The 24,921-nt window shown below is 39.9% G+C and overlaps 1 protein-coding gene across 3 annotated transcripts; it reads right to left on the bottom strand.

Moving 5' to 3' along the window:
* Positions 1-1,931: 1,931 nt before the first annotated feature.
* LOC149146619 (putative carbohydrate esterase At4g34215) lies at positions 1,932-24,525 on the bottom strand. 3 transcript variants are annotated; one of them, XM_089447017.1, is made up of 4 exons: positions 24,371-24,525; positions 23,716-24,222; positions 23,277-23,611; positions 1,932-2,809 (listed from the first exon to the last, which is right to left on the bottom strand). In XM_089447017.1, the coding sequence occupies exons 2-4, from the start codon at positions 23,891-23,893 to the stop codon at positions 2,456-2,458; spliced, it is 867 nt and encodes a 288-aa protein (XP_089303143.1). In that variant the 5' UTR covers positions 23,894-24,222; positions 24,371-24,525; the 3' UTR covers positions 1,932-2,455. The 3 variants fall into 3 exon arrangements, with proteins under 3 accessions (XP_089303143.1, XP_089303144.1, XP_089303142.1); XM_089447018.1 differs by lacking the exon at positions 24,371-24,525 and having other exon boundaries at positions 23,716-23,964; positions 24,096-24,344; XM_089447016.1 differs by lacking the exon at positions 24,371-24,525 and having other exon boundaries at positions 23,716-24,344.
* Between the last annotated feature and the right edge of the window lie 396 nt (positions 24,526-24,921).

The raw sequence follows: 24,921 nt of genomic DNA, 5'->3' as shown, positions 1-24,921 counted from the left end.
CTTTTACAAAATACAAGAATCAAAAGTACATTTCATATTTATGAAGATTGAACCTAATTATTCTTTCCTCAACAGTTTTGAGGAGTTTTTCTGGGATCTGATGGCATTTGCTTGGCATATTCCATCATCTGCACAGTATTTCTTTCGTTCCATTGCATTCTGACAACTTTCATAATACAGGGTTATTATTAGGCATAACTTAATTAATTACACTCAACATTGTATTCCAAGAGGAATATTTCACAAAACACCTTAATGTAATAGCTCGTTGGAACCAGAATGAGAAGATCTACAAGATGAGATGGTGGGAAGTAACTTTCAGTGGCCTGAGGAGAAATGGTGGCTGATTCACCATTTTCCCAAATTAAAATGGTATTTTAATTAAAATAAAAGGAGGGAAAAGGTGCTAAGTGATTAAAATAATAATAAAATAAAGGCTTCTAGAAGGGTCCATTGATCTATAAAAGAGGAGGAGGAGACCATTTGAGGACATCCTTGAGTTGAGTATTTTTTTGTGGAGAGGATTGGAGAACCAAGAGTTTTCAGATTACGCAATAGCCTCAGGGCAGAAACCCTCGGGTGATTTAGTGAGAATGGGTGAACACCCATCTCTTCCCTTGGTGAGTTCATCCAAAATTCACAAGAGAGCTTAGTAGTTGCACTGTCAGTTTTGAGACGACCAATGAAGCATTGGAGCAGATGGCAATCTTCTGTTAAATGAATGGAAATTTTTATTTAAAGTATTTGCTGAGTTGAATTTCAAGAAATCTCCAAATTTTCCCATTTGAAACATTACATAAATGCACATACAACTTATAAAACAATTAGCTAATTATAACTTCTACATGCGCAATTATTACTATCAATTATTCTAATTAGACGTTCCTGCATCACATACACCACAAACATGGGCACCCAGGGCACCACAACCTTTTCTACCATTCTGCCTGCATTCTACACCTAACTCAGTCAATACGAGATTTTATGCAAAATACTGTAAATTTCAATCTGGTTTATATTGACTAGTCACAGTCCCAACAACCCTTTGTCAAAGGTAAGCGATCAATCTTTATCTGGCAAACAGGTGGCATTTCTTTGGATAGATTGGAGTAGGTACCATATCAATGATGATCACAGTGAGGATTTTGGGTGGATGATTGCCTTCTGCAAGATGGCAGCAACGCAAACAGACCATTGAAAATCCCAACTGTAGAGAACTTGTAGATACAAGGCTCCAAGTGTTAGAAGGAGATAGGTATCATATTTGTCCCCAAACTGCATATGCCTATGAATCTAAAAATAATATTTCGGTTCAATGTTCCTACAGAATAAGGGTAACTTACATGGAATAATATATCAGAAGTAAAAAAGCCTATGAAAAATAGCACTGAATTTAATTTGTTTTAACATTACCGGTCAGCTGATGCACTCGGGAATCTTTGACCAGTATTTTTATTAGGTGCAGCAAAGATTGCATAATAAGTAAATCATCTAATATGAATCAACTGCTCATAAAAAATTATTCAGAAAAAGGTTTGTGAGGACCACTTTGCCTCCTTTCATGTAAGAGCAGTTAAGTTTTGATCTTATGAAGATGCAGCTTTGCACTGGACTCTTAAACAAGGCACGATGTAAAGTGGACTTAAATTAGCTGTTTTCCCATTTTACACTAGAGTAAAATACGTAATAAGATTCACTTGGTGGATACCAAACATCTTTATGTATCTCAAGTTGCTTCGCAAGCCTCGTCAAAGTAAGCTTAATTATTAGACAACAAAGAAGAACAAGAGAGCAATACATGAAATTTTAAGCAAAATATTATTGGAAAAACATTGAACGAAGTTTGATATTCCTGCTAGTAGTAACACTAATATTAATATTTCGGCTATCAGGAAGTAATCCTAATATTGTCAAATGATTCAAATTCCAAATTTAATTCAGATCACAGAAGCAACAGAAATTGTTGTTGCTTCACTTCGTATTCAGCAAAAGGCTATAAACCCAAGAACATTCAGTATTATAAATAAGGCCATCCAGATCGAAACAATACTTCCTTTTCATATCAAGAGTATGAACTAGCACCAGGTAACTTTTTTCAAAAATCCTGTGGTTTTCAGACATCTACCAGTATTTTGCCCAGCTGCACCTGTGCCTCTGTTGTCAAGTGAAGTTTTTCCTTCTTGAGGCAAAGACCTTAGGCATCCGCACAGTAAGCATTTGGATTTATAACCCCTTGGTGTGCTTTACAAGATCCAGTCTACTCTACTGTCAGATGCCAAGCGGCTTTAAGTGTCTCAACACTGTAAACGTAGACAAACAAAACAAAACAAGAAAGCATTGCATGAAGTTTTAACGAAAATAATATGTGGAAATCATTGAACAAATTTTGATATTCCTGCTAGCAGGAAGCAGGTCTAATATTAACAGATGCTTCAAACAAGAACTTTTATTCCAATCACAGCAGTGGCAGAAATTCTCGTTGCTTCCAATCACATTCAGCAGAAAGCTCTAAAGCCTGGGAACATTCAGTACAATCAACAGGGCCAACCTGAGCAAAATCAGCCTTCTTTTTTTCATCCAAAACTGCCACTGGATTACCTTTGTCAGAAATCCTGTGGCATTCATAGACATCTGCCAGCATTTTTCCCAGCTGCACCTGTGATTCCGTTGTCAAGTGCAATTTGTCCTCCTTGTGGGGAAGTCCTTTGGCATCAACACAGTAAACATTAGGGATGCTAACACCCAGCTGTGCTTCCCTCACCTTCTGCACAAATTCACTATAGGGAGGATCACCCACAGTTATTGCCACCTGCAACAGACCACATTCAAAATTACACATTAAACAAATGTATATCCAAGACATTTATGCTTTGTTGATCTTGTGGCTCCGGTGTTGGAAAATCAGAAAGACAGAAAGATTTTCTTATGTTGATAATTACTTGTGATATTCTTATGTTCTTATTAACTTTCTTGTGTTCTTCTTTTATCTTAGTTCATCAAGCAAATACCAAAACATTAGGGATGCTAACCCAGTCAAGAACTCTTCCTTTAGTAGATTCATATGACAGTGAGATAATCAAGACTCTAGACCAACAGACCTTCCTCCTCCACCAAGTCAGCCTTTTATGATGCAGAGACCTTCAATCTTCTCTTCTTGTTCAGCAGCTTTAGCCCAGCAATATTCCAGAAACTTTGATCCCAGTTACTGCAACTACTGCAGAAATTTCGATCTCCCAGCTACTGTAGATCCCCAGCTTCAGAACTTCTGCAACAGAGATAGAATTTTGGTCCCAGCTTCAGCTCAATAACTTCGCACGTGTGAGAGAAAGGTAACCCAAAAACTCGATTTCCTTCTTCCAACTTCTCTCCTTCTTCACCAGCAACTTCGCACTTTTTACTGCAACTAGTTTACAGCACTTTTGCTGCAAATTGAACTTGTTGAGAGAGTGTGACAAATGAGGTCAAGCTGCTCCAATATATAGGCTTTTGGTGAGGTCGAATTACCATGTTTGAGGCCGACTTGATCTCCTTGAGGCCAACTTGGTGGAGGAGGCCTAAATGACCTATTTTACAATAAAATATTTTTTTTCTTTGACAAATAATTTCCAAGAAGGGTTCTTTACAATATGACATGGGCAAGGACACTGGACATAAACCTTGGAGGTCTACAGTGGAGACTTTGACCTAAAAAAAATTGACCCAAGCAGTGTTACTTGGGAGCGGGAGCGGGAGCGGGGAGCGGGAGCGGAAGCGGGAGCGGGAGCGACCATTTTCAGAAGCTCCCGGTTTGGGAGCGAATCGGGGAGCGATTTTTTAAAAATATATATATTTTTTATATTTTTTAATTTTTGATACATATATGTCAACAAAAACATGTAGAATGATGAAATAGACATAAAAAACATAAAAAAACATAAATTGATCATTGAACCATATCACATCAATCATCTAGAAATTATAATCGTCATCAACCTTAGTAAAATAATAAATTAAAATAACATTCAATTCAATAACATTTATCATCATTGATCACCAAAGTAACAAGTTGTACTTGTAAGCCAAGTTTAACCATTACAAGAAGTAATATCGAAGATATTTCTAAGTCCTAACTTCTAACTGTTAACATGATATGAAATGTTAAAAATTTATAAAATGAAACATGAATAATGAGATGAAATGAAACAACTTTAGTCTTTCACAAAGCATCATATTCATAATTCACAATCATTACCAATGAGTTATAATTGCCAAGGCCCAACTTCAAACTTCAAATTTTCATTGTCACAGTCACCAGTGATATAATGTTTACAAAAAATATCATAATGTCATAATGATATGAAAGAGTCAAGAGTCAAGAGTCAAGGACTCAAAACTCAACACTGAACAGTTATGAAAACTAAAGTGACAAGTCACAAGTCTAATAGAAACTAAAAAAGACAAGTAAACTGTAAATCTACAAGTGGCCCTTGCCACGAGAGTCTCCAGGAGTATAAGTAGGTCTTGGCGGTCTTCTAGGAGTCTCCCGCCCAGACCGACGACCAGAACTAGAGCCTCCACGCGAGGGTGTCGATGGAGGTGGCGACAGCAATGGAACAAGACTCGGGCCCCGAGAACTGGATGGTGGAGGTGGAGGTGGCATGGCTGCTGCAGCTGCTTCAGCTTCATCCCGTACAAGCTCATCTTCTAGTTCTTCCATATGTACAATGCCATCTTCCAAATTGTCGTCCTCAGGGTGATTGTCCCAAATTTTATATGTGGGATCTTCATTAGCCCGATCACAGTAATGGCTCAACAACCTCAAATTGTAGTGCACATAAACCAAGCTTTCTGCTCGGTTTTCGTTGAGCCTGTTTCTTTTCACATTATGTATATAACTGTAGGTGCTCCAACACCTCTCTGCAGAAGAAGAATTTACAACCTGTGCAAGAACTTTCAATGCCAATTTTCGCAAAAGTCCGTCGCCGCCATATGTTTCCCACCATGTGAGAGAATCAAATTTATCTTTGTCGTCCATTGCATGGAAGTTACCATACAAACCACTGCCAGTGAAGTATCTGCCTATTTCAAGGCGCACAGCTGCACATTCCTCCCTGTCAGGCACCAACTTTTCTAATGCATCCAGATATCCTTTAGTTACCTCTCGATCTAAATGGGGTTTGGTCCTAACACCACCCCCTGCTGCAGGTTTGCCCAACCAAGAATCTGAGTAGTATTTTGGCGTAAGGATATACGCCAAGCAATGTAGTGGAAGGTTAAGCCTTTTCCACCGTTGACACACACAATCGTGAATCAGATTGTACAAGTCGGGATCTCTGTTATTAACAATGTCTTTTATTTCCCCCAACATGGTATCCATTTGCTCATACACCTCACCAATCACTGGTTTGTCTGTATCTGCAAACCGAATCATGTTATAAATTGGCTTGGTGAAATCCAATACCTGTCTCACAGTTGTCCAAAACTGCCCATCAAGAGCGGCCTCCTCCACCGTTTCAAAACCTGCAATGTCAGCTACATTTGTAGCCCTTTCCTTTAACACCTGCCAATTTGGACTTGATACCATGCTAGCTAAACCCTCTCTTACCTTCAAAAGGCGCCTGAAGGTGAGGTAATAGCTACCAAATCTAGTCCTCGCAATCTTCAGCAACTCCAATCTCGAGTGACTGCGGAAAAGGCCATGGGTATTGCTATGATTTGTAATAAATTTTATCATTTTTTTTCCTTTCTTGTACAAATCACCAATCCATTGGTATTGTTCATTTTTGTTTTTGACAATATCATGCAACAGAAGGTTCAATGTGTGAACCAAACATCCAGACCAAAATATGTTCGGGTATCTATCCTCAATAATTGCTCCCGCTGCCTTACAATTAGGAGCATTATCAGTGATGACTTGGATGACATTGTATGGGCCAATACGCTCAATTGTTTCAAGCAATGCTTCTGCAATGTTGATAGCGGTCTTGAACTTGTCTGAGTAATCATGTGCAGCTAGAAAAATGGGACCACTTCGGGACACAGCGAGAACACTTATCAATGGCTTGCCTTTTACATTTGTCCATCCATCAGATACAATGGACACCCCATTGTCAGTCCAAGAACTTGTCATTTTATTCAAAGAATGTGATATTTTTGCTTTTTCATGATCAAGGCCAACTGTTCTTGCCTTGTCATACCCAGGGCTCTTGTATCCTTTAGGGGCATCATTTATGGCAGAAACCATTTCGTGCCAATAAGGTGAGCGTAGAACATTGAATGGTATCCCATTTGCATAGAGGAACCTGTAAATTTTTGAATCCACATCATTCCTACACCCCTCATCAAGGAAATCTGATATGGTTCTACGGCGTAAAGATGATGACCCTGAGCCTCCATGTCCATATCCACTGCCTTGGGAGGATGCTGAAGGAGTTCTTTGTGAGCTTTCAAAGAAACCCCTTGATCTTTTTGCTTTGTATTGGGCGTCCTCCTCTTCCTTTATGTATTTGGATCTATCTTCTGTTGACACCTTGTCGCAAGTTCTGATTCCTATTTGTTTCTCTCCATCCCATGCCCTTTTCCCGCAAAGGTGTCTTCTCAAACGGGTGTATGAGCCTGTGAAATCAGAATTGCAATGGGGGCAATGAAATTTAGTGGTTCCACCCCCTCTCCCTGCTTCAGGCCTCTGAACATATTTCCACAATGGAGTTTGGTCTTGTTTAGTTTTTTGACCCTCATGTTCACCCTCCTCCACATCCTCCTCACTGGGGTTTTCACCTATTTGACTTCCTCCGGCTTCTTCATCCACCTCTTCAGTTTCAGGCCCCCTCCGTTTCCTACTCTCCACCACCATAATAACCAGAAAAGGGACCAGGAAGAGGAAAATGCCAATAAAAATCCCCAGGTCCATCGTGTTTGATGTTTGTAGGGTTTAAGTCTTGAATCTGCAAATTAATTTAGTTTATTGGGATTAATTCATTTAATTTATTAATTTAATTTAAATTAATGATCTTTAAACTCAAACAGGTAAATTAAACTAACCAAACTAACCACCTAACCAGCTAAACTAACTAAATGATTAAGTTACTTACCTCTGCAAGCTTGCTCCTCGCTCCTTGGCACTTGCTCCTCGCTCCTCAGCTCTGGCTCCTTGCTCCTCAGCTCTTGCTCCTTGCTCCTTTGCTCTCAAACTCAAGCTCAATCTCATTGAAATGATTTTGTTTTGGCCCATTGGGCTTATAAATCCAAAAAAATAAGTTAAATTTTTTGTTTTTTTCGGGTCCGCAGAATTTTTTTCCGCCAAATCGCTCCCGAATTTTTAAAATTCGCTCCCGGAGCGTTTTTTAATGCCCGGGAGCGATCAGGGAGCGATCGCTCCCCGATCGCTCCCGGGCATTAAAAAGCGCTCCGGGAGCGCGGGAGCGATCGCTCCCTGAAGCGCTCCCTCACAGACCAGGGAGCGCAAATTTTTTTACGGGAGCGCGCTCCCGAAAATCGCTCCCGTCCGGGAGCGATTTGGGGAGCGCGCTCCCGACCCGCTCCCGAGCCGCTCCCGCCCGGAGCGCGCTTCGGGAGCGGGTTCGAAGGGGGGGGGGGCGCTCCCCTGCATCACTGGACCCAAGCATGAAACCCATGCTTTAATAAGTCAATTTAATTAATAATAAAATTTCTTTTTCTTTCTTTTGATAAATATATTTCATAATGACTCAAATACAATTATGAAGACCAAACCTAGTTACATTCTTCAACACTCCCTCTTTACTAGGGAGGTATTCATAATTACACATATATACAAATTCTTGGAAGATCTCAAACCACGAAGAGTTTAGGTCTAAGTTGCAGGAAACGTTGGAGAAGGGTCCGTTTCCGGCCAGAAACGAAACGGAAACGAGGAAACTCGTACCGTACGGCTTGGAAACTCATTTCCGGCCGTAGTGGCCCATTTCTTGAGGAGGAAACGTGGCCAGTACGGCCGGAAACGCGTTTTCAGGCCATACGGTGGAGTTTCCTCTTCTAAGTTGACTTTTTCTTGTATTTTCTTTTAATTATTTCGCTTCTAATTTTTTATTGGGCGACTAAAATCTTCTGGATGCTTCTAGATGCCTCTCAAGTTATAAAAAAGAGTATTTTTTTAGTGGGGTAGCCTAATGTTCAAGCCTATGGCCCTAGTGTTGATATGCAGTTCATGGTAATGTTAAATTTTTAAAGTAAAAGTGACATTCTCTTTTATTTTTCATTTTCATCCTTTTACTTAAATTTTTAACATTACCATGAAATGACTCAGGATGTTTGAGAGTGGTTTCGCCCTCATTGGATTTCATATGGACAAAGTAGAATTTTAGATTTCACTCAAAATCCAGTAGACTTATCTATTTTTCAGGATTTCAGGATTGGGGGGATTGCAATGTTTCCATTGGATTTTGTTATGTACTAGGGTATGGAACTTGTATTTAATCAAGAGAACCAAGCCCTCTATGTAGGAGAGACTCCCAATAATCAAGAGCACGTAGGGTACTAGGGTATGTAACTTGTATTTAATCAAGAGCACTAAGGTCGTTCGACTATGTAGGAGAAGACTCCAAATCAAGCACGAGACAAGAAATTAGAAATTTCTCATCGCTGATTTTGGATATTGCTATTTTCATTATGTGATCATTCATGAGTAAATGTGATGTAAATTTAGAAACTTATAGTTTATGCATTGACAATTGACAATTTAATCATAATGTGATAAATTAGAATTTATCATATATGCTTTATGATTGCACATATTTCTTAAATGTCCTAATATATATATATATATATATTACGTTTCCCCGTTTCCAAAATTTGGGGGGTCACGTTTCGTACCCGTGCCCGTTTCGGAAACTCGTACCCGTTTCCCCGTTTCGTGCAACTTAGGTTTAGGTACAAACGGTGCCACGGACTAAATTCCTGACCAGGGCAATCTACCCATGTGGGACTAAGATGGACTAAAGCTTTCAACCTCTATGTTATGAATAAAATATATATAAATAATATAATATAAATAATGATGGTAATTGTATAATGATTAATTAATTAGTAATTATTACTGAAGAGGCAATGTCTAAATGGGACATGAGCTTCCATGAAGAGGCACCTACCTAGGGTATATAAGCATGCCCTCACTCTCATTTGTATCATTCTCATTCATACATTTTAATATATATTCTTATATCTCAATGGAGATCTACATATTCCAAGTCTTTTGGAGTATTTATCTTGAAGAATGAACTTTGGTCGTTCCACTCTATAGGTACCATCAGGCTTACTAACCATCTACCCAGGGATCTAGGTGTGTAAAGCAAGGTCAGAGCTTTATGACCAATGCCACTATCCCTACTTCAGGAACTAGACATCAACACACAAGTCGACCAAATGTCCTCCCAGGCATTTTGTATTACACACGATGCCTCAACACTCCCGATTATTCAAATCGGTAACAAAAAATCTCTCCCGATCAAACAGATCGGTAACATCAAATAAATTAAGCATGCAAAACATGATTTCCAAAACTTCGAGAGATTTACCTGTACAAACACAACCCCAATCAGTAACAAACTTTCAAATACACATAAGTAAACACAAACCTTCGGGGTCTTCAATCATCTTGATGCCACTTATATCAAGTTATTCATATGCAACTAGTCGGAAACTTTAATTTCTTCAGCAGTACCCAGACATCCTCAATATACATTCTCCAATTTTTTCTTCAAGGTATCCATCATAATATGCCCTCCCTCTCAACTTGGGAGATATATCCTTTCTTTTATCCAGGCTCCCTCTTGACTTAGGGAGATCAACTACTTTCTATAACATCGGAGAGTCTATCATGGCTTCATTCCTTCTTATCAAAGTTATCTTGATCATCATTCATATAACTTCCTTCATCGTGCTTACCAATCAAGTCAACTTTACTCATGAATATCTTCAACATCTTGAAGATTATGTGCCTGCATAACTTAAACAACAAGTACAACCAAATACATATATAGAAGCATGAAGTTAACTATATCAGAATCATGGAAGCATTATACTTTAGACATCAAATACCTAAACTTAATTAGGTTCATAATTAGCAAGAGACACATACTTCTAAACTTCAACTTCTTACTAGGGTTTTGTTATACCCTAGATTACATCATTTAAAGTAAATCAAGATATCAATCTCATTATATCTAGGGCCTCAATATTACTTTCAGAGATATGATAAACTCTACTATGATATATTTCAAACCCTAGAATCCATTTTTGAGACAATAATGCCTTAGATATCAATAGTCAAAACCAATTATAGCACAATTTTGATCAGGCTATAGTTTCCAGGCTAATGAGGTTGTCATTTATTCCATCCAATTTAATTTAATCAAATAGCCTACAGATGAATAAGTCAATTTAATTAATAATTGAATTTATTTTCCTTTCTTTTGATAAATATATTTCATTATGACTCAGATACAATTATGAAGACCAAACCTAGTTACATTCTTCAACATTCAGAAGGTCTTCTGCATAGGCTTGTCTCTAAGCATGTAGGAGAAGAAGTCATCTTCAGGTGGTGTTTGAGAGGAGCAACTAATAGACCTCTTTCTTAATTTTAATTTAGAAAAAGCACATTAATTAATTTAATTCATTAATGTTGGTTAATTGAGCAAATTTCTAGGGATAAATAATTATTTATTTAAGTCACTTAAATCTAATCTCGACCACTGATCTAAGTGGGTTAGGATTTAATCCTAGCCATCTATCACTTTGGAGATTGAGGTTTAGGGATTTTGCTCAATTTGAAATTACAAAGAAAAACTAAGGTAGAGGATGAAGTCGCACACATTTTCTTGTTTAAAAAGTGATGTTCCTGTGAGTGGGAGACTCAAGTGACTGAGGAGAAAGAGGAAAGTTTGCAACTGTTTTTTGAAAGGAGAATATGTGAGGGCCAACATTTTTGAAGGGGGAAGAAACTTAGAGGAGAGAGTGGAAAATATCTTGAGCAAGCCGAGACTGTGAGAGAGGGCCAAAACTTCCAACGGTTGGGCCGAAAATTGGAGGCCGAGTTTTCCTTGGACAGGCTAAAAATTCCAGTGTGCAGGTTGTATGGCTAGAAGGTCTGAAATTTGTAAGTAAAGGGATGAGATTTGCTAGGGCCAATTCATCTTCCAGAGCAACTATTTTCATGAGGCCGAATTCTTCCTTGGTCCAAATTTTTCTTGAAGCTTGAGGTAGCTTTGGAATGCCTTGTACATAGGCTTGGTGTCTTAAGCATGTAGGAGATTATTTATTGCTCTTTCAGGTGCTTGTTTGATAGAGTAAGTGATTTATGTCTTCTTTCTTAAGTCTAACTTAGGAAACGTACAATAATTAAAGTCAAATAATTATTGTGGACTATTAATTCAATTTCTAAGGAAAAATAATAAAATTATTTGACTTAGAAATAATCTCAATTGTTAATCTCCTAGAAAGGATATTAGGCTTAAGAATTTGGGTTTGATGAATATTATAAAATAAGCCTAAGGGAGAGGTGAAGACACACAAGTGGAGAAAGTGATTTTCTCAAGAGTGAGAGGCACAGCTAGACTGTAGCGCAAAGGAGGAAGGGAGCAACTGGATTCAAGAGCATTTCTAGGCTAAATTATTGGAGATTACAGGGCCAAAATTACTAAAGCGAGGAGGAGGTTGAATTGTTGGAGAGGCCTATTTGCTAAGGTCAAATTTCCTGAGGCATAAATTGTTCACAGGGAAGGCGCAGGGTCGAGTTGCTAGTGAGAGGTGGGCTGAAATTCTCCAAGCTAAATTTCTTCAGATGCTAAGTTCCAGTGGGTCAAAATTCATAGGGCTAAACTCTTCCAGTGGGGTCAAGTTGCAGGTTCCAGTCAATGCATATTTCCTTGTAATTTCTTTGTGGGTTGAAACCCTGATTTTCCTTATATTAATTAATGACGGGGAATTGTTGTGAGTGTTTATCTATTGTTATGGTCATTATCTCTCTTTGTTTCATCTCCATTGCATATAAATTTTTAGAAGTTAAACTACTATTAATTTTATTTTCAAAAAATTAAAATTTATTTGGATGATAGAATAAATTTCAAGGAATAAATAATTGTTGCAATAAAATAAATATGGGCTAGTAGCCTAGTACTAGGAGATTTAACATGAAATCAAAGCTTCCAGTAGTGAGAATTTTTTGAGTACAATATATGGATGCCCAACTAGCTATCCAATCAATAAAATCTGACAAAAATAATTTGAGAGAAAATTTCTCTCACTCCACAAGCAATCTTGGAACACGGCTCCCTCTGAAAGTTGGTCTTCCAACCCTTGCATAGGCAATTCTATGCTGCCTCTACGCAGACCCTCACACGTGTGGCTAGAAACCCTCTCTAATCAAGCCGTCCTGTCTGTTTCTATCTGTTAATTTTAGGTATGTTCTATGCTTAGAGAAATTTATTTCAATTTTCACAGTTAGCTCCATATCTTTTCCAGATTAGCAATCACATCAGCATTAAAGTAAACTATAGATAGAACATAAACATAAATCGCAGAATACAAGCCAAGACAAGAGGACACAAGATGTGGCGCTAGCCAGGGACAAACCCCAATGTGGGGAAACCCTTGATCAATTCTTCTTATATGTTCTTCAATAGTTCAGCAGAGAGAGAGAGAGAGAGAGAGAGTACGTTTACAACAGAAGTCAACACTTTGACTTATCTAGATAAGAGCATAGATCATCTCTAAGAAGATGATACATGATATCAGTTGAAGACATGCTACTTCAACTAATTCTCCAAGGCGACTCCTTCACCTATCATTGTGTTGCATTTCGTCATCATGTTGCACCTCACCGCGCTGCATCATGCTGCACCCATCATCACTATGTTGCATCTCATCATGCTTCATTAATCATGATTGTACCCATCATTGCACTGCATTATGTGCCATTGTTGCACCATGTTGCCATCCTGTCCTATGTGTTGGCTACACCTTGCTTGCTTGTTGTCCCTTGCTTGCTTGTTGTCCCTAGCATGCTTGTTGTCCTTAGCATGCTTGTTGTTGCATGCTAGTTGTCCCTCGCATGCTAGTTGTAACATTGCATGCTTTGGCGTATTTGCTGCTAAGTACCATACAACTGTCCCAATGTTAGTTAGTTATCCCTTGCATGCTGCTCTCCTTCGGAGACAGATGCTCCAGCTGTTTCGGCAGTTCCCAGCAGTTCTGGTAGTTCCGGCTGTTCCTGACAGTTTCAACAGTTCTGGTTGTTCCCGGCAGTTCCGGCAGTCCAAACAGTTCCGACTTTTCCGGCATTTTCGGCTTTTCCGGCATTTCCAGTTTTTTCGGCTTTTCCGGCAGTTCCGACATTTTTGGCTTTTCCGGTAGTTCTGGCGTTTCCGGCGTTTCTAGTAGTTCCAGATTTTCTGGCATTTCCAGCTTTTCCGACTTTTCTGGCTTTTCCGACAGTTCCATCTTTTCCGGCTTTTCCGGCAGTTCCAGCTTTTCCGGTGTTTCCAGCTTTTCCGACATTTCCGGCTTTTCCAGCAATTCCTGGCTTTTCCGGCAATTCCAACTTTTCCGGCAGTTCAGACTTTTCCCGCAATGTCGGCTTTTCCGGCTTCTGGATCAGGGCAACATTATTCCTTAGGATCTCTCCTCCTACTAAAACCCAAAGATAAGTAGAGAGAGGAAGAGATCCAAAGTGTGTTGAAATGACTTGAAGGCCACCTCTATTTATACTAAAACGTTGAGCATATGTGGGGTTTATTTGGTTGCTAGCGGACCTTGACGAACTGTCTTATAATGCAAATAAATTCATAACTCCATGAATACTTATCGGAATCGGATGATCTTTAGATCAATCCTACACCTCTCGATGAGAGGGATCCAAAAAAAATATCAGTTGCCATAAATAAGATGACCCACATGGAGTTTGGCACTAGTTTCCAATTTTAACACTCCCTCTCAACTAGGAGAACTCCATCCGTTGATCCATCTGTCCGACTGTACTATCTCTGCCATCAATGCCCTGCACTGCTCTGCTCTGCTGAGCTTTGCTCTGCTTTGATCTTCTGAGCTTTGCTCTGCTCTGCTCTGCTTTGCTGAACCATGAAGAAGAAGAATTGATCGAGAATGTCTCATACCATTCTCTACTGACCCGAAGTCAATTTCATCTGAAGAGAGTGTGTCACATCACTCTTACCGACCCGAAGTCAGTTTTATTGATCCCAGATCAATATCACAAGACAGTGTCTCAAACCACTTGTACTGATCCCAGATCAATGTCACAAGAGAATGTCTCAAACCACTTACACTGATCCCAGATCAATGGAGGTCATCCTAGCATAGGGAGTACGGTAGATACAACGATGCGTCCATCGAAGTACTACTATGGTCCTTATCCTCATTTCTCTGCTCATTGATCAGATGAGAGGTACTTCCCATGAGTCCCAGACTGCATGGGTAGGATGCCTCGACAGGAGAACTAATCATTCTGTCCACAGGAGAACAAATCATCCTGTCAGTGGATGCCACAGAGAACTAATCATCCTGGCCCACAGGAGAACTAATCATCTTGTTCCACAGTTTCCATGGAGAACAAATCATCCTGGCCCACAGGAGAACTAATCATCCTGTTCCATAGTCGCCACAGAGAACAAATCATCCTGGCCCACAGGAGAACTAATCATCCTGTTCCACAGTTGCCACGGGAGAACTAATCATCTTGTTCCACAGTTGCCACGAGAGAACTAATCATCCCAGCCCACATAAGAACTAATCATCCTGTTCATAGCGCACCACCAGGGGAGGCTGAGTCGTCCTGTGGTCGTATGTTGCTCTAGTAAGTACTCCAAGCCCCCCAGAGCTCCCAGAGCTCAATGCATGCAACATGCAGGACCCTTATAAGAAGGTCTCTCAACGACTCCAAGTCATTCAGGAAAGTCACAAATTTGACCTTTCCCCAGGGCTTTGACAAAATGTCTGCAACCTGTACATAAGTCTGAATGTGATGGAGCCTCCTCACTCATCAACTTACCATATCGCAGATAAGGCAATATCTGATGTCTATCTGCTGGAGCAATCATCGAATACGGGATTCCTCAATAATCGAATCCCCCCTCTGGTTGTCACAGAGAATCACAGTGGTATTCATCATGTGTACAAACAACTCACTTAGGAGCTTCTGCAACCATGCAGCTTCACACGAGATCATACTCGTAGCTATGTATTCGGTCTCGGCGGTGCTTATAGCAACCGTCTTCTGCTTCCTGCTCATACATGATATCGAAGCAAAACCCAAAGAGAACCAGCACTGAGAAGTGCTCTAGTGACCCTCCACACTGCCTGCCCAGTTAGCATTCGAATAATCATGCAGTTTCATATTTCCAGCAGTGTATCTCAATCCATAAGAGATTGTGCCCCGAAGATATCTCAGAAGATTCTTGGCACCAATCTAGTGAGGCTCAACCAAATATGAGCTCACCATGCTAACTGTAAAACATGTCCGAACGGAAGTTCACCAAGAACATTAACGCAAATGAGTTTATGAAACTCAGAGGCATTTCCAAAATCTGGTCCGACATCACTACCATATAACTTTTGAAAGTTAAGATCCTCGAGGTAGTCACAGGCTTGCAGTTTATCATTCCACATCCGGAATCCAACTCCCTCTTACTTCTGCAAATGAGAGGGTCTGCACCTGTCAGAAATAGGTCGTCCTCATAAGGTGCCGGTATGAGAGGTCTATCATCCACAACCTTCGGGTAATGGTTTGGATCGGTTTCACTCCTAGTGAATCTCAGCTTCATCAGACAGCTATCAATCCTCTCATACTACGCCCGGGGTGTTTTGCTTCAAGCCATAGAGGGCTTTCTTCCACCTGTATACATGAGATTCTCGATCATGAATCTCAAACTCCTTGGGTTGTTCCAAAATTGTGGACCTGATGCATGAGGGGAATGGTCCCCTTATAAGATTTTCCTTCGGTACATCTCAAACATGTACTTTCATGCTCTACTTGAATTCAAACATCCCTATCACCATTTGACTCACATCAGGTAGGGCGCCATAGGTAGACCTCCAGTGTTATAGATGCGATATGTCAATTGACATGATCCCCAATGGACCATCCTGCAACTTGATACAAATTGCCAACCCTGAACCCATGAGAAAAAGCATCTTTGAACACGTACCTTTCCATCGATGAATGCCACCCTGAAACCTTTGACTTCCATTTCCGAGATGGACACTAGGTTCTTCTTGCGATCAAGTACATAAAAGAGATTCTATAAATGAATCGAGTTACCCTTATTCAATTGAGAGTTAACATTCCCTACACCCTTTCCGAGATAGGTGATATCGGCTCCAAGTATAATCCCACGATTGTTTCCATCTCTACCAAATTAGAGAGTGCACCCATCTATCCAATGAAGTGCCTTGAAGCACTACAATCTATAAGCCAGATTCCCAAAGAATCTGAAGGAGAGAGCCAATACAAGATAACGCTTCTTTATCTTATCAGAAACAACATTTGATTCTTCATACCTGGGGTTCCTTGCTTTCTATGAAGAGTCGGCCATTTCCTTGATGACCTGCATTACTTGTCATTCCTTTGATCATTGAAGATGTCCCTAGAATGATTGTTATCATCATCAAGTGATGTGTCCCTGCCATTCGGACACTCCTTCGCATAATGGCTAAACTAGTTCTCTGCCTTTCCTTCAACCCTGAGATCCGGTCTGTAAGGACCAGATTCAGACTATTTACATTTTTTTTTGTTAACAGCAAATACAACCAGAAAAGAAACGCATTGAAATTTCAAATTTATTTAGCACACACATTCATGACACTCATTTCAGGAAAACATATCATAACATTTACATACGTTTAACTAATATCAATAGTAATGAAATACATGTGTACCGTTCACCAGAAGGCGAGACTCCACTTGCTCTGCTGTTACTGGTATTCCCTTGTAGTCGGTCACCTCCGCGAGTGAATGATGACGCACTTGATCCGAATGCAAAGACCCACCGGTTAACCGCCGAGCCTACTCCTTGGGTACTCTTCTTCCCCGCGGACCCCCGAGCTGCGATGGGGTTATACAATGGAGGAAAACACTAGCTGGTAGAGGAGAGCACACCTTGGCTCAAGAGTCCCCTCTCTAAAATCCTCTACCTCACCAAACTCACTATAGCTTCATAATCGCTGCTCTGACATCATCTCATCCGTCCAACAATAGGGTTCCCAAAAGTCCCTTCTCCCATGGCTTGCCCCTTCTTTTATAGGAGTCCTCATAGGTGACACTTGTCATGTCATGCATAATTAATTATTTTTTTTATAATTCAGTAGCTTGATTATTCACCCACCCATGTGTCATTCTCACATCAAGGGTCTCCCAAAATTATTTACTTAAATTTTTATTTAAAACTAATATTTTCCTCACCTCAACAAGATTCCTATTTCTCCTCCTAGTTGTCTCTTTATTCCCCCCTTTTATTCCTTAATTTGTGTTCATTACTTGAAGTCAATTAATGAGTCAAGATTTTATCCCCAATCTACTCCCTAATTTAACTCAGGTTATCTCCTAGATGGATATTCTTATGATGGTTGTTGACACATGGAGCTTCTCTACATTTTTCTAAATTTAATTTATTATTCTCATTTTAATTCACCTTCCTCTTTTCTTAATTAGGTTTAAATTAGTTTTAGGATTAATCTTTATCCTTACAATTATGTTTGTCTTTCCTCTTTTTCCTAATTAAACCACATAATCTTTCTAGTATTTTCCAACATGGGAAGGGTAGAGTTTTTAAGGTACTCTATTTTAATTCTTCCTATGATCCTCCTTATTCCAAGTTTTATTTTTTATTTAATTACATTGGTTTCTAATCATCATTTACCCTTGATGTAAATTTACCTAGTTTTCATTCCTTGCTTATATTTATTTATTATTATTTATTTTTAATGATTCCAAGGATGCCAAGTTTGGTTGTGCCCTTCAAGAACTTCCCTAGAAGTTCCAAGGGTGCCACACCTAATAGTTTATTTGTGATGCCAAGGGTGTCAGTTTGGTTGTGCCCTTCAAGAACTTCCCTAGAAGTTCCAAGGGTGCCACATCTAGTAGTTTATTTGTGATGCCAAGGGTGCCAAGTTGGTCGCGCCCTTCAAGAAATTCCCCTGAAGTTCCAAGGGTGCCACACCACTTGCCCTTCAAGCATCCAGTGACTATGAGGGGAAAGTATAGTGCAACGTCATAGACCACTATCATCTCCTATGTTGCCTGCTATAGTGAGACTAATGGTGTCGGGGATCAAGGAATCCGCCTTGATGCGCGCCCCCCGGTAAAGTCCTCATGAGCGACCCAACTTTGGGACCTGCCCTCATGGCATCGTGATCTTCATGGCGAAGGTGTTTCAACCCTTCCATCCCAAGTCACGGTGGGAGTGCTAGTGGGTGAGATCAGGGACACTGTCCCACCCCTCCCATGTAGTTCCATCCACCTGTACAACCCCATCACCCATATGTGAGTCATTCGGTCAAGCAACTCATATGTGCCTGCAACCATTACCATATCATCAGAATATAGATAAACATATATAGCAGGTTTCAAAATTGATTAGAATTTCAAAGATAAAATAATATAATTTTTCATCAAACCGGTGTCGTCAACTCGTCATGTGCGAGTGCCTCTGGTGATTTCCTGCCATACTCAATAATAATCAGTAACCAGGTTTTTCAGTGTTAGTCATTGTCATAATAGCATTATTAACAACTCCTAGCCATTCACATCATTGTTCATCGTGAACTAGAACTAATATAAGTAGCCAACGTAAGGAGCACGTCCATCATAGATATCATCAACATAACATCAGTAGAAATAATACATATACATCAAAGATATCATCATCATAATATCGAATAGGAAATAAACACATTCATCACGTCCACTAATAGTAGAGTTAAGTGTTTGGATCCCCGACCTGAGGTCCCCAAAGAATAAAATGTGGGCCTTAGGGCTAAATAAATGTTAATGACATATCATTGTCAGTCAACTAGAGCGGGGCACTACACGGTCTTCTAATGAAGTGATCTTTAGGTAGGCCATATTCCGCTGCGCCATTCTGATAATATTCTCTGCTTTGACTTCACCCTTGATGAATTTGAAGAGGGATGAGGAATCCACTGATCCTTTTGTCCTTTCCCAACTGTCTTCGGTGATTGCTCTTTCACTCTTGCTTGGGCATTGTCTTCACCTCAACTCTGATACCATGTTAATTTTAGGTATGTTCTATGCTTAGAGCAATTTATTTCAATTTTCACAGTTAGCTCCATATCTTTCCAGATTAGCAATCACATCAGCATTAAAGTAAACTACAGATAGAACATAAACATAAATCGCAGAATACAAGCCAAGACAAGAGGACACAAGATGTGGTGCTAGCCAGGGACAAATCCCAATGTGGGGAAACCCTTGATCAATTCTTCTTATATGCTCTTCAATAGTTCAGCAGAGAGAGAGAGTACGTTTACAACAGAAGTCAACACTTTGACTTATCTAGATAAGAGCATAGATCATCTCTAAGAAGATGATACATGAGATCAGTTGAAGACATGTTGCTTCAACTAATTCTCCAAGGTGACTCCACCTATCGTTGTGTTTCATTTCGCCACCATGTTGCACCCATCATCACTATGTTGCATCTCATCACGCTTCATTAATCATGACTGTACCCATCACTGTACTGCATTATGTGCCATTGCTGCACCATGTTGCCATCCTGACCTATGTGTTGGTTGTACCTTGCTTGCTTGTTGTCCCTTGCTTGCTTGTTGTCCCTTGCTTGCTTGTTGTCCCTAGCATGCTTGTTGTTGCATGCTAGTTGTCCCTTGCATGCTAGTTGTAACATTGCATGCTTGGTGTATTTGCTGCTAAGTACCATACAACTGTCCCAATGTTAGTTAGTTGTCCCTTGCATGTTGCTCTCCTTCGGAGACAGATGCTCCAGCTGTTTCGACAGTTCTGGTAGTTCCGGCTATTCCCGGCAGTTCGGATTGTTCCCGGCAGTTCCGCATGTTCCGGAATCCGGCATTTCCAGCAATTCCGGCTTTTCCGGCAGTTCCAGCTGTTCTGGCATTTCCGGCTTTTCTAGCAATTCCAGCTTTTACGGCATTTCCGGCTTTTCTGGCTTTTCCGGATTTTCTGACTTTTTCGGCATTTTCGGCATTTCCAGCTTTTCTAGCAATTCCAGCTTTTTCGGCTTTTCCGGCAGTTTCGTCTTTTTTGGCAGTTCCGGCTTTTCCGGCAGTTCCAGCTTTTCCGGCTTTTCTAGCAGTTTCGGCTTTTCCGGCATTTCCGGCTTTTCCGGCAATTCCGACTTTTCCCACAGTTCCGACTTTTCCGACTTCTGGATCAGGGCAATGTTATTCCTTAGGATCTCTCCTCCTACTAAAACCCAAAGACAAGTAGAGAGGAAGAGATCCCAAGTGTGTTGAAATGACTTGGAGGCCACCTCTATTTATACTAAAACATTGAGCACATGTGGGGTTTATTTGGTTGTTGGCCGACCTTGACGAATTGTCTTATAACGCAAATAAATTCATAACTCCATGAATACTTATCGGAATCGGATGATCTTTAGATCAATCCTACACCTCTCGATGAGAGGAATCCAAGAAAAATATCAGCTGCCATAAATAAGATGACCCACATGGAGTTTGGCCCTAGTTGCCAATTTTAACACTATCACTGGAATTGACTCTCTGAACCTCTGGAAAACTTTCCCGACCTCTGGAAGCTAAATCGACCTCCTCTCTAGCTAAATCAAACTGCCCTGTTGAAGCTTATGCGCATCCTCACTATGGAATAATCCTGTCACTTGTTGTTGCCTCTTCGGAACTAGAAATCCTCCTCCGAACTCACTATCTCTGCCCCTCACTATCTTTGTGTCCCCTCTTTGGCTTGAACTCTCCTCTGCTGAATCACTGCAACTGGGAAAGTCGATCACTGCCAACAAACTTGACCTCAAGTGTGTTCTCTATCAACCCCATCGATCTCCTCTTATAATCTCTAGTTGGATCACCAACGGCCACGATTAAATCCTTATCGATGGCTAAGATCATTTCTGAGTTGATCTGTGTGATTTTCTAGAAAAATCTCACCTTTCTCAATTAATTATTGTTAATTAATCATTTTTCCTAAGTTTGACTTATTAAAATTTTAATTATCAATTAATTAACTTAATTGAGTTGCTTCTAGGTGGATTTTCCAGAAACGGTTTCTGGGTTTGGAGTCCTAGTGTTTCTTAGCCTCTCTGATCAAAGTCGAGACTAGAACACCATCCGATGCTACAAAAACTAACAACAATATCTCACTTATCAGAGTTGGGGCATGTAAGAGTTCCTTTATTTTAGATGAAGCATTAAATGCTTGAGGAATAGGGTGATGGCTAATGAGGGGGGTGAGCTCATGCTAGGCTTTTTCCCATGTGCTAAATAAGTGCCATCAACCTTTTTCATTTTACATTTTCTTTTTCTTGTGGCTTTGTATGCTTTTATCATTCTTTCAATTGCGTCAACCTTTGGGGCCAAGTTTCTAGGCCCTGAGACAAGGATCTGGATATAGGGTGCCAATCCCAATGACCGATGACAATCAATCCAAGGATTGGACATGAATAATGAGGAAGGATGAAAAGTGGTAAAGTATTGATTATGCGGAAACGTTATAATATTGTATCAATTTGTGCCTCCCCAGTAATGCCCTTCTTAAACCAAAAGGCCTTAAAGGAGGTCCCACTAGAGTAGAGTCAAAGACTAACCTCCCGAGTCAAGTGTGGGAACAACGATACAATCCAGAGTGGTCAACCATCTAGTTTGTCCCATGATTCATGCTGATATGCCCATAACATTAAACAAAAGTGCATGATTCCTAAGGTCATTAGAGTAGCTACTAATAGATGACCCACTTTTCTTCAAAAAGAATGCCAAATGGGTGAGAGCACTAACTAGAGCAATAAGTCGAAAACTCTACCATAATGCTATCTGATGACCATCATAGGGTTGTTGGAACAAAGGAAGGAAGATAGCGCTGATCTTGAAGGAGAGTTTAAACCCTAGGAAAGCCATAGAAAAAATGTCCTATTCTTGAAGGTGACTTTAAACCATAGAAGACCCTAAGAAAGAGATGATCCAAAACCTCTAGTTTCGTAGTCATAAAGAGGCCTTATGTGATGCCACTAGCCAAAATCTTTGGATCCACAAATGGAGTGATCCCTTGATTCACGGGTTTACACCCTAGGGAACCATAAAAGGAAATGATCCAAAAGTTGTAGTTCTGTAGCAATGAAGTGATGCCACTAGCAGAAAATCTTTGGATAAATTGCTGAATTGAGTGAAGTTCACACCTGCTCTAATAACATGTTGAGATTTACAAGAAATAGTGCAAGAATTGAATGGAAACAACATAAACCCTAACTCAACAATAATGATAAAATAAATCAGCACCAGGGCAGACCAACTCTTGAAAAGAAAACAGCCAGGGGTGCAACCCTAGCGAGAATAATAACCCAAGAACAAGTGTATTAGAGAGACAAAAAACCCATGAACGAAAAAGAGCGTTACACTTGCTAGGTGTGCCTAGGCAAAACACTCTATTAAGAATGAATGAAGGAACACAATGATAAATTACAAATAAGAGATGAGCATATATACACAGCTCAAGGGATAGCGCACTTACATATTTTCAACGACTTGCAGATTATACATATATCTGTTTCGGCTTCTTAACGTTTGGTGTGAAGTGAAATGAACCGCAGGCCTTTAGCAATAAGTTCAGAGGTTACTCAAGAATAGCATGGTAGCACTGTCTGATTTGTTTGATCTGTATGTGGCTCTGAGGCGTTGCTTACACTAGAGGGGAATATTCAGGTCACAAGTATTCAAGATGGAGGCTAGAGTGATGGAAGGAGAAACAGTGGGGATGGATTGCTGAAATGTTGGGGGGCTAATTATATTATGACTCTTTGACGTCTTGTATTGTTCTTGTGAAAGTAAAATCGAGTTTCTAATCATTTTCCCTGTCGAGACAATTTTGTCCTCCCAGGAAGATCGAACATTAGTTTTCTTTTAGTACAAAGCACATAATTTACAGAGCAGGTCAGGCCCCAAATCTTTATTCAAAGAAAGAAAAACTTTAGGCCGAGGCACCCCTTTAGAGCAGAGAATACGCTGTACAAAACCGATATCGAAAATACCCAATTGAATAAACAGAATGAGAAAAGTTGAAAACCCATTACCTGGATGAAAAGGAGATCGGGATGTTGCAGATCAGAGCGGAAATCATGGATAAGTCTCTCGAGATTATGCTTATAACTATTAGCATTCTTCTCAGATTCTGTATCACTTTCGCCTTGATACCACAGAATTGCTCTCAGAACGCCTCCATGATTGAGAGCTGCCTTGGTTCTAGTTATCATATTCTTGTAGAGTGTGCTGCCCTTTTCCCATTCTTTGATCGCGGTACCTCCAATGGCACAGGGAACTAAACCAATACGAGCTTTTTCGGGATCTTTATAATGCTTCAGTATAGTGTTTGCAAATATCATTCCAGGACCTACTCCACACACTTTGTCTGCATTCAACGTTCAGCAAGAAGCAGTAATACCAAATTGTTATGCATAGCTTCAACTCTGATTTATATACATACACAGAGAGAGAAAGGGTACACGTACTTACGTTTATCTATATCGGCATGCAAAGGATCATGAGCTTGCTCCCAATGAAGATGTGAGTTGAGCCTGAGAATTGAAGGGTGTGCTTTGCATTCTGGAGGAAGGAAATGATCCCAATGAGAACCATGAACTCCTCCCCTGCCCGACATGTTGCTCTGTCCTGAGAGAACGAAGATATCCATTTTCACTGCCTTAACAGTAGTAACTGTTCTTAGGCATTATATATAGAGCCAGATACGATCAACATTACATCCTGTCACATATCACGCACAGAGATTCAGAATTTTTTTGACAGCGAGCTAACAGTCAAAGGCATTTGGGTCAACAATGGGCTGAGCCGGAACCCCATCCGTTGGGCTAACATTATCCACTCTGTCAGCATACCTGTCGCTGCAAATTCTGGGTAGGAAGTCCGTAAACAGTAAGAATTGCCTCAGTTGATTAATGCCCTCAACTTTGTCCGAATCCGGCAAATTATAGATCTGAGTGATCCGCTGTTAGGTTTGTATTTCTGATCATCCAGATGGATTCAAAGATATTTAAAATCCCAAAAATGGTATTTATGAATAGATGAGATTACATCTTTGTCATAGCAAAACTGCAGTTTCGAAGTTGAAATGCCACGGAAAGAGAAGTGGAGACGTTTAAATTACGCGTACCATAATTCGTCGTAGCTTAGTCTACACAAATTAGCCGGAAAATTGGACTGTGTGAACACTGTGTGAACATGTTCAAGATCTTTTGTTTTGATCTGTGACCTTTTTTGGTTTCAGTTTCCTTCTCATTATAGGCTCAAAGGCAGCGCCTTCATTGTCATCAGGAACAGTATTTTTAGCTGGTCTGTTATGACCCCTTAGGTTACAGTTTATTATATTTTTTTAAAGGCAGCGCTTTCATTGTCATCAGGAACAGTATTTTTAGCTGGTTTGTTATGACCCCTCATGTTACAGGTTATTATATTTTCTTAATATAATTTACATCTTGATTTTTTCTCTGGAAAAAAAAATTAGCCAGAAAATCATGGAAATTCCTTTGAAATTATGATAAATTAGGCAAAAAATTTTGAAAAAATTGTTATTGCTGTCAAAACTTTAAGATTTTGAGTGAGCTTTAAGATTTCGAGTAAGTTTTTAATGCTGTAAACACTTTAACATTTAAGATTAGGCAGAAAATTTTGAAATTTTGGTTATTGCCATCAAAACTTTCAGAT

This window comes from Pinus tabuliformis, chromosome X, assembly GCF_031772625.1.
Source record: "Pinus tabuliformis cultivar Carrire ecotype Pingquan chromosome X, CPIR1, whole genome shotgun sequence".
Taxonomy (NCBI): Eukaryota; Viridiplantae; Streptophyta; class Pinopsida; order Pinales; family Pinaceae; genus Pinus; species Pinus tabuliformis.
Note: the sequence above shows the minus strand (reverse complement) of the source record. Positions and strands in the feature narration are given on the sequence as shown.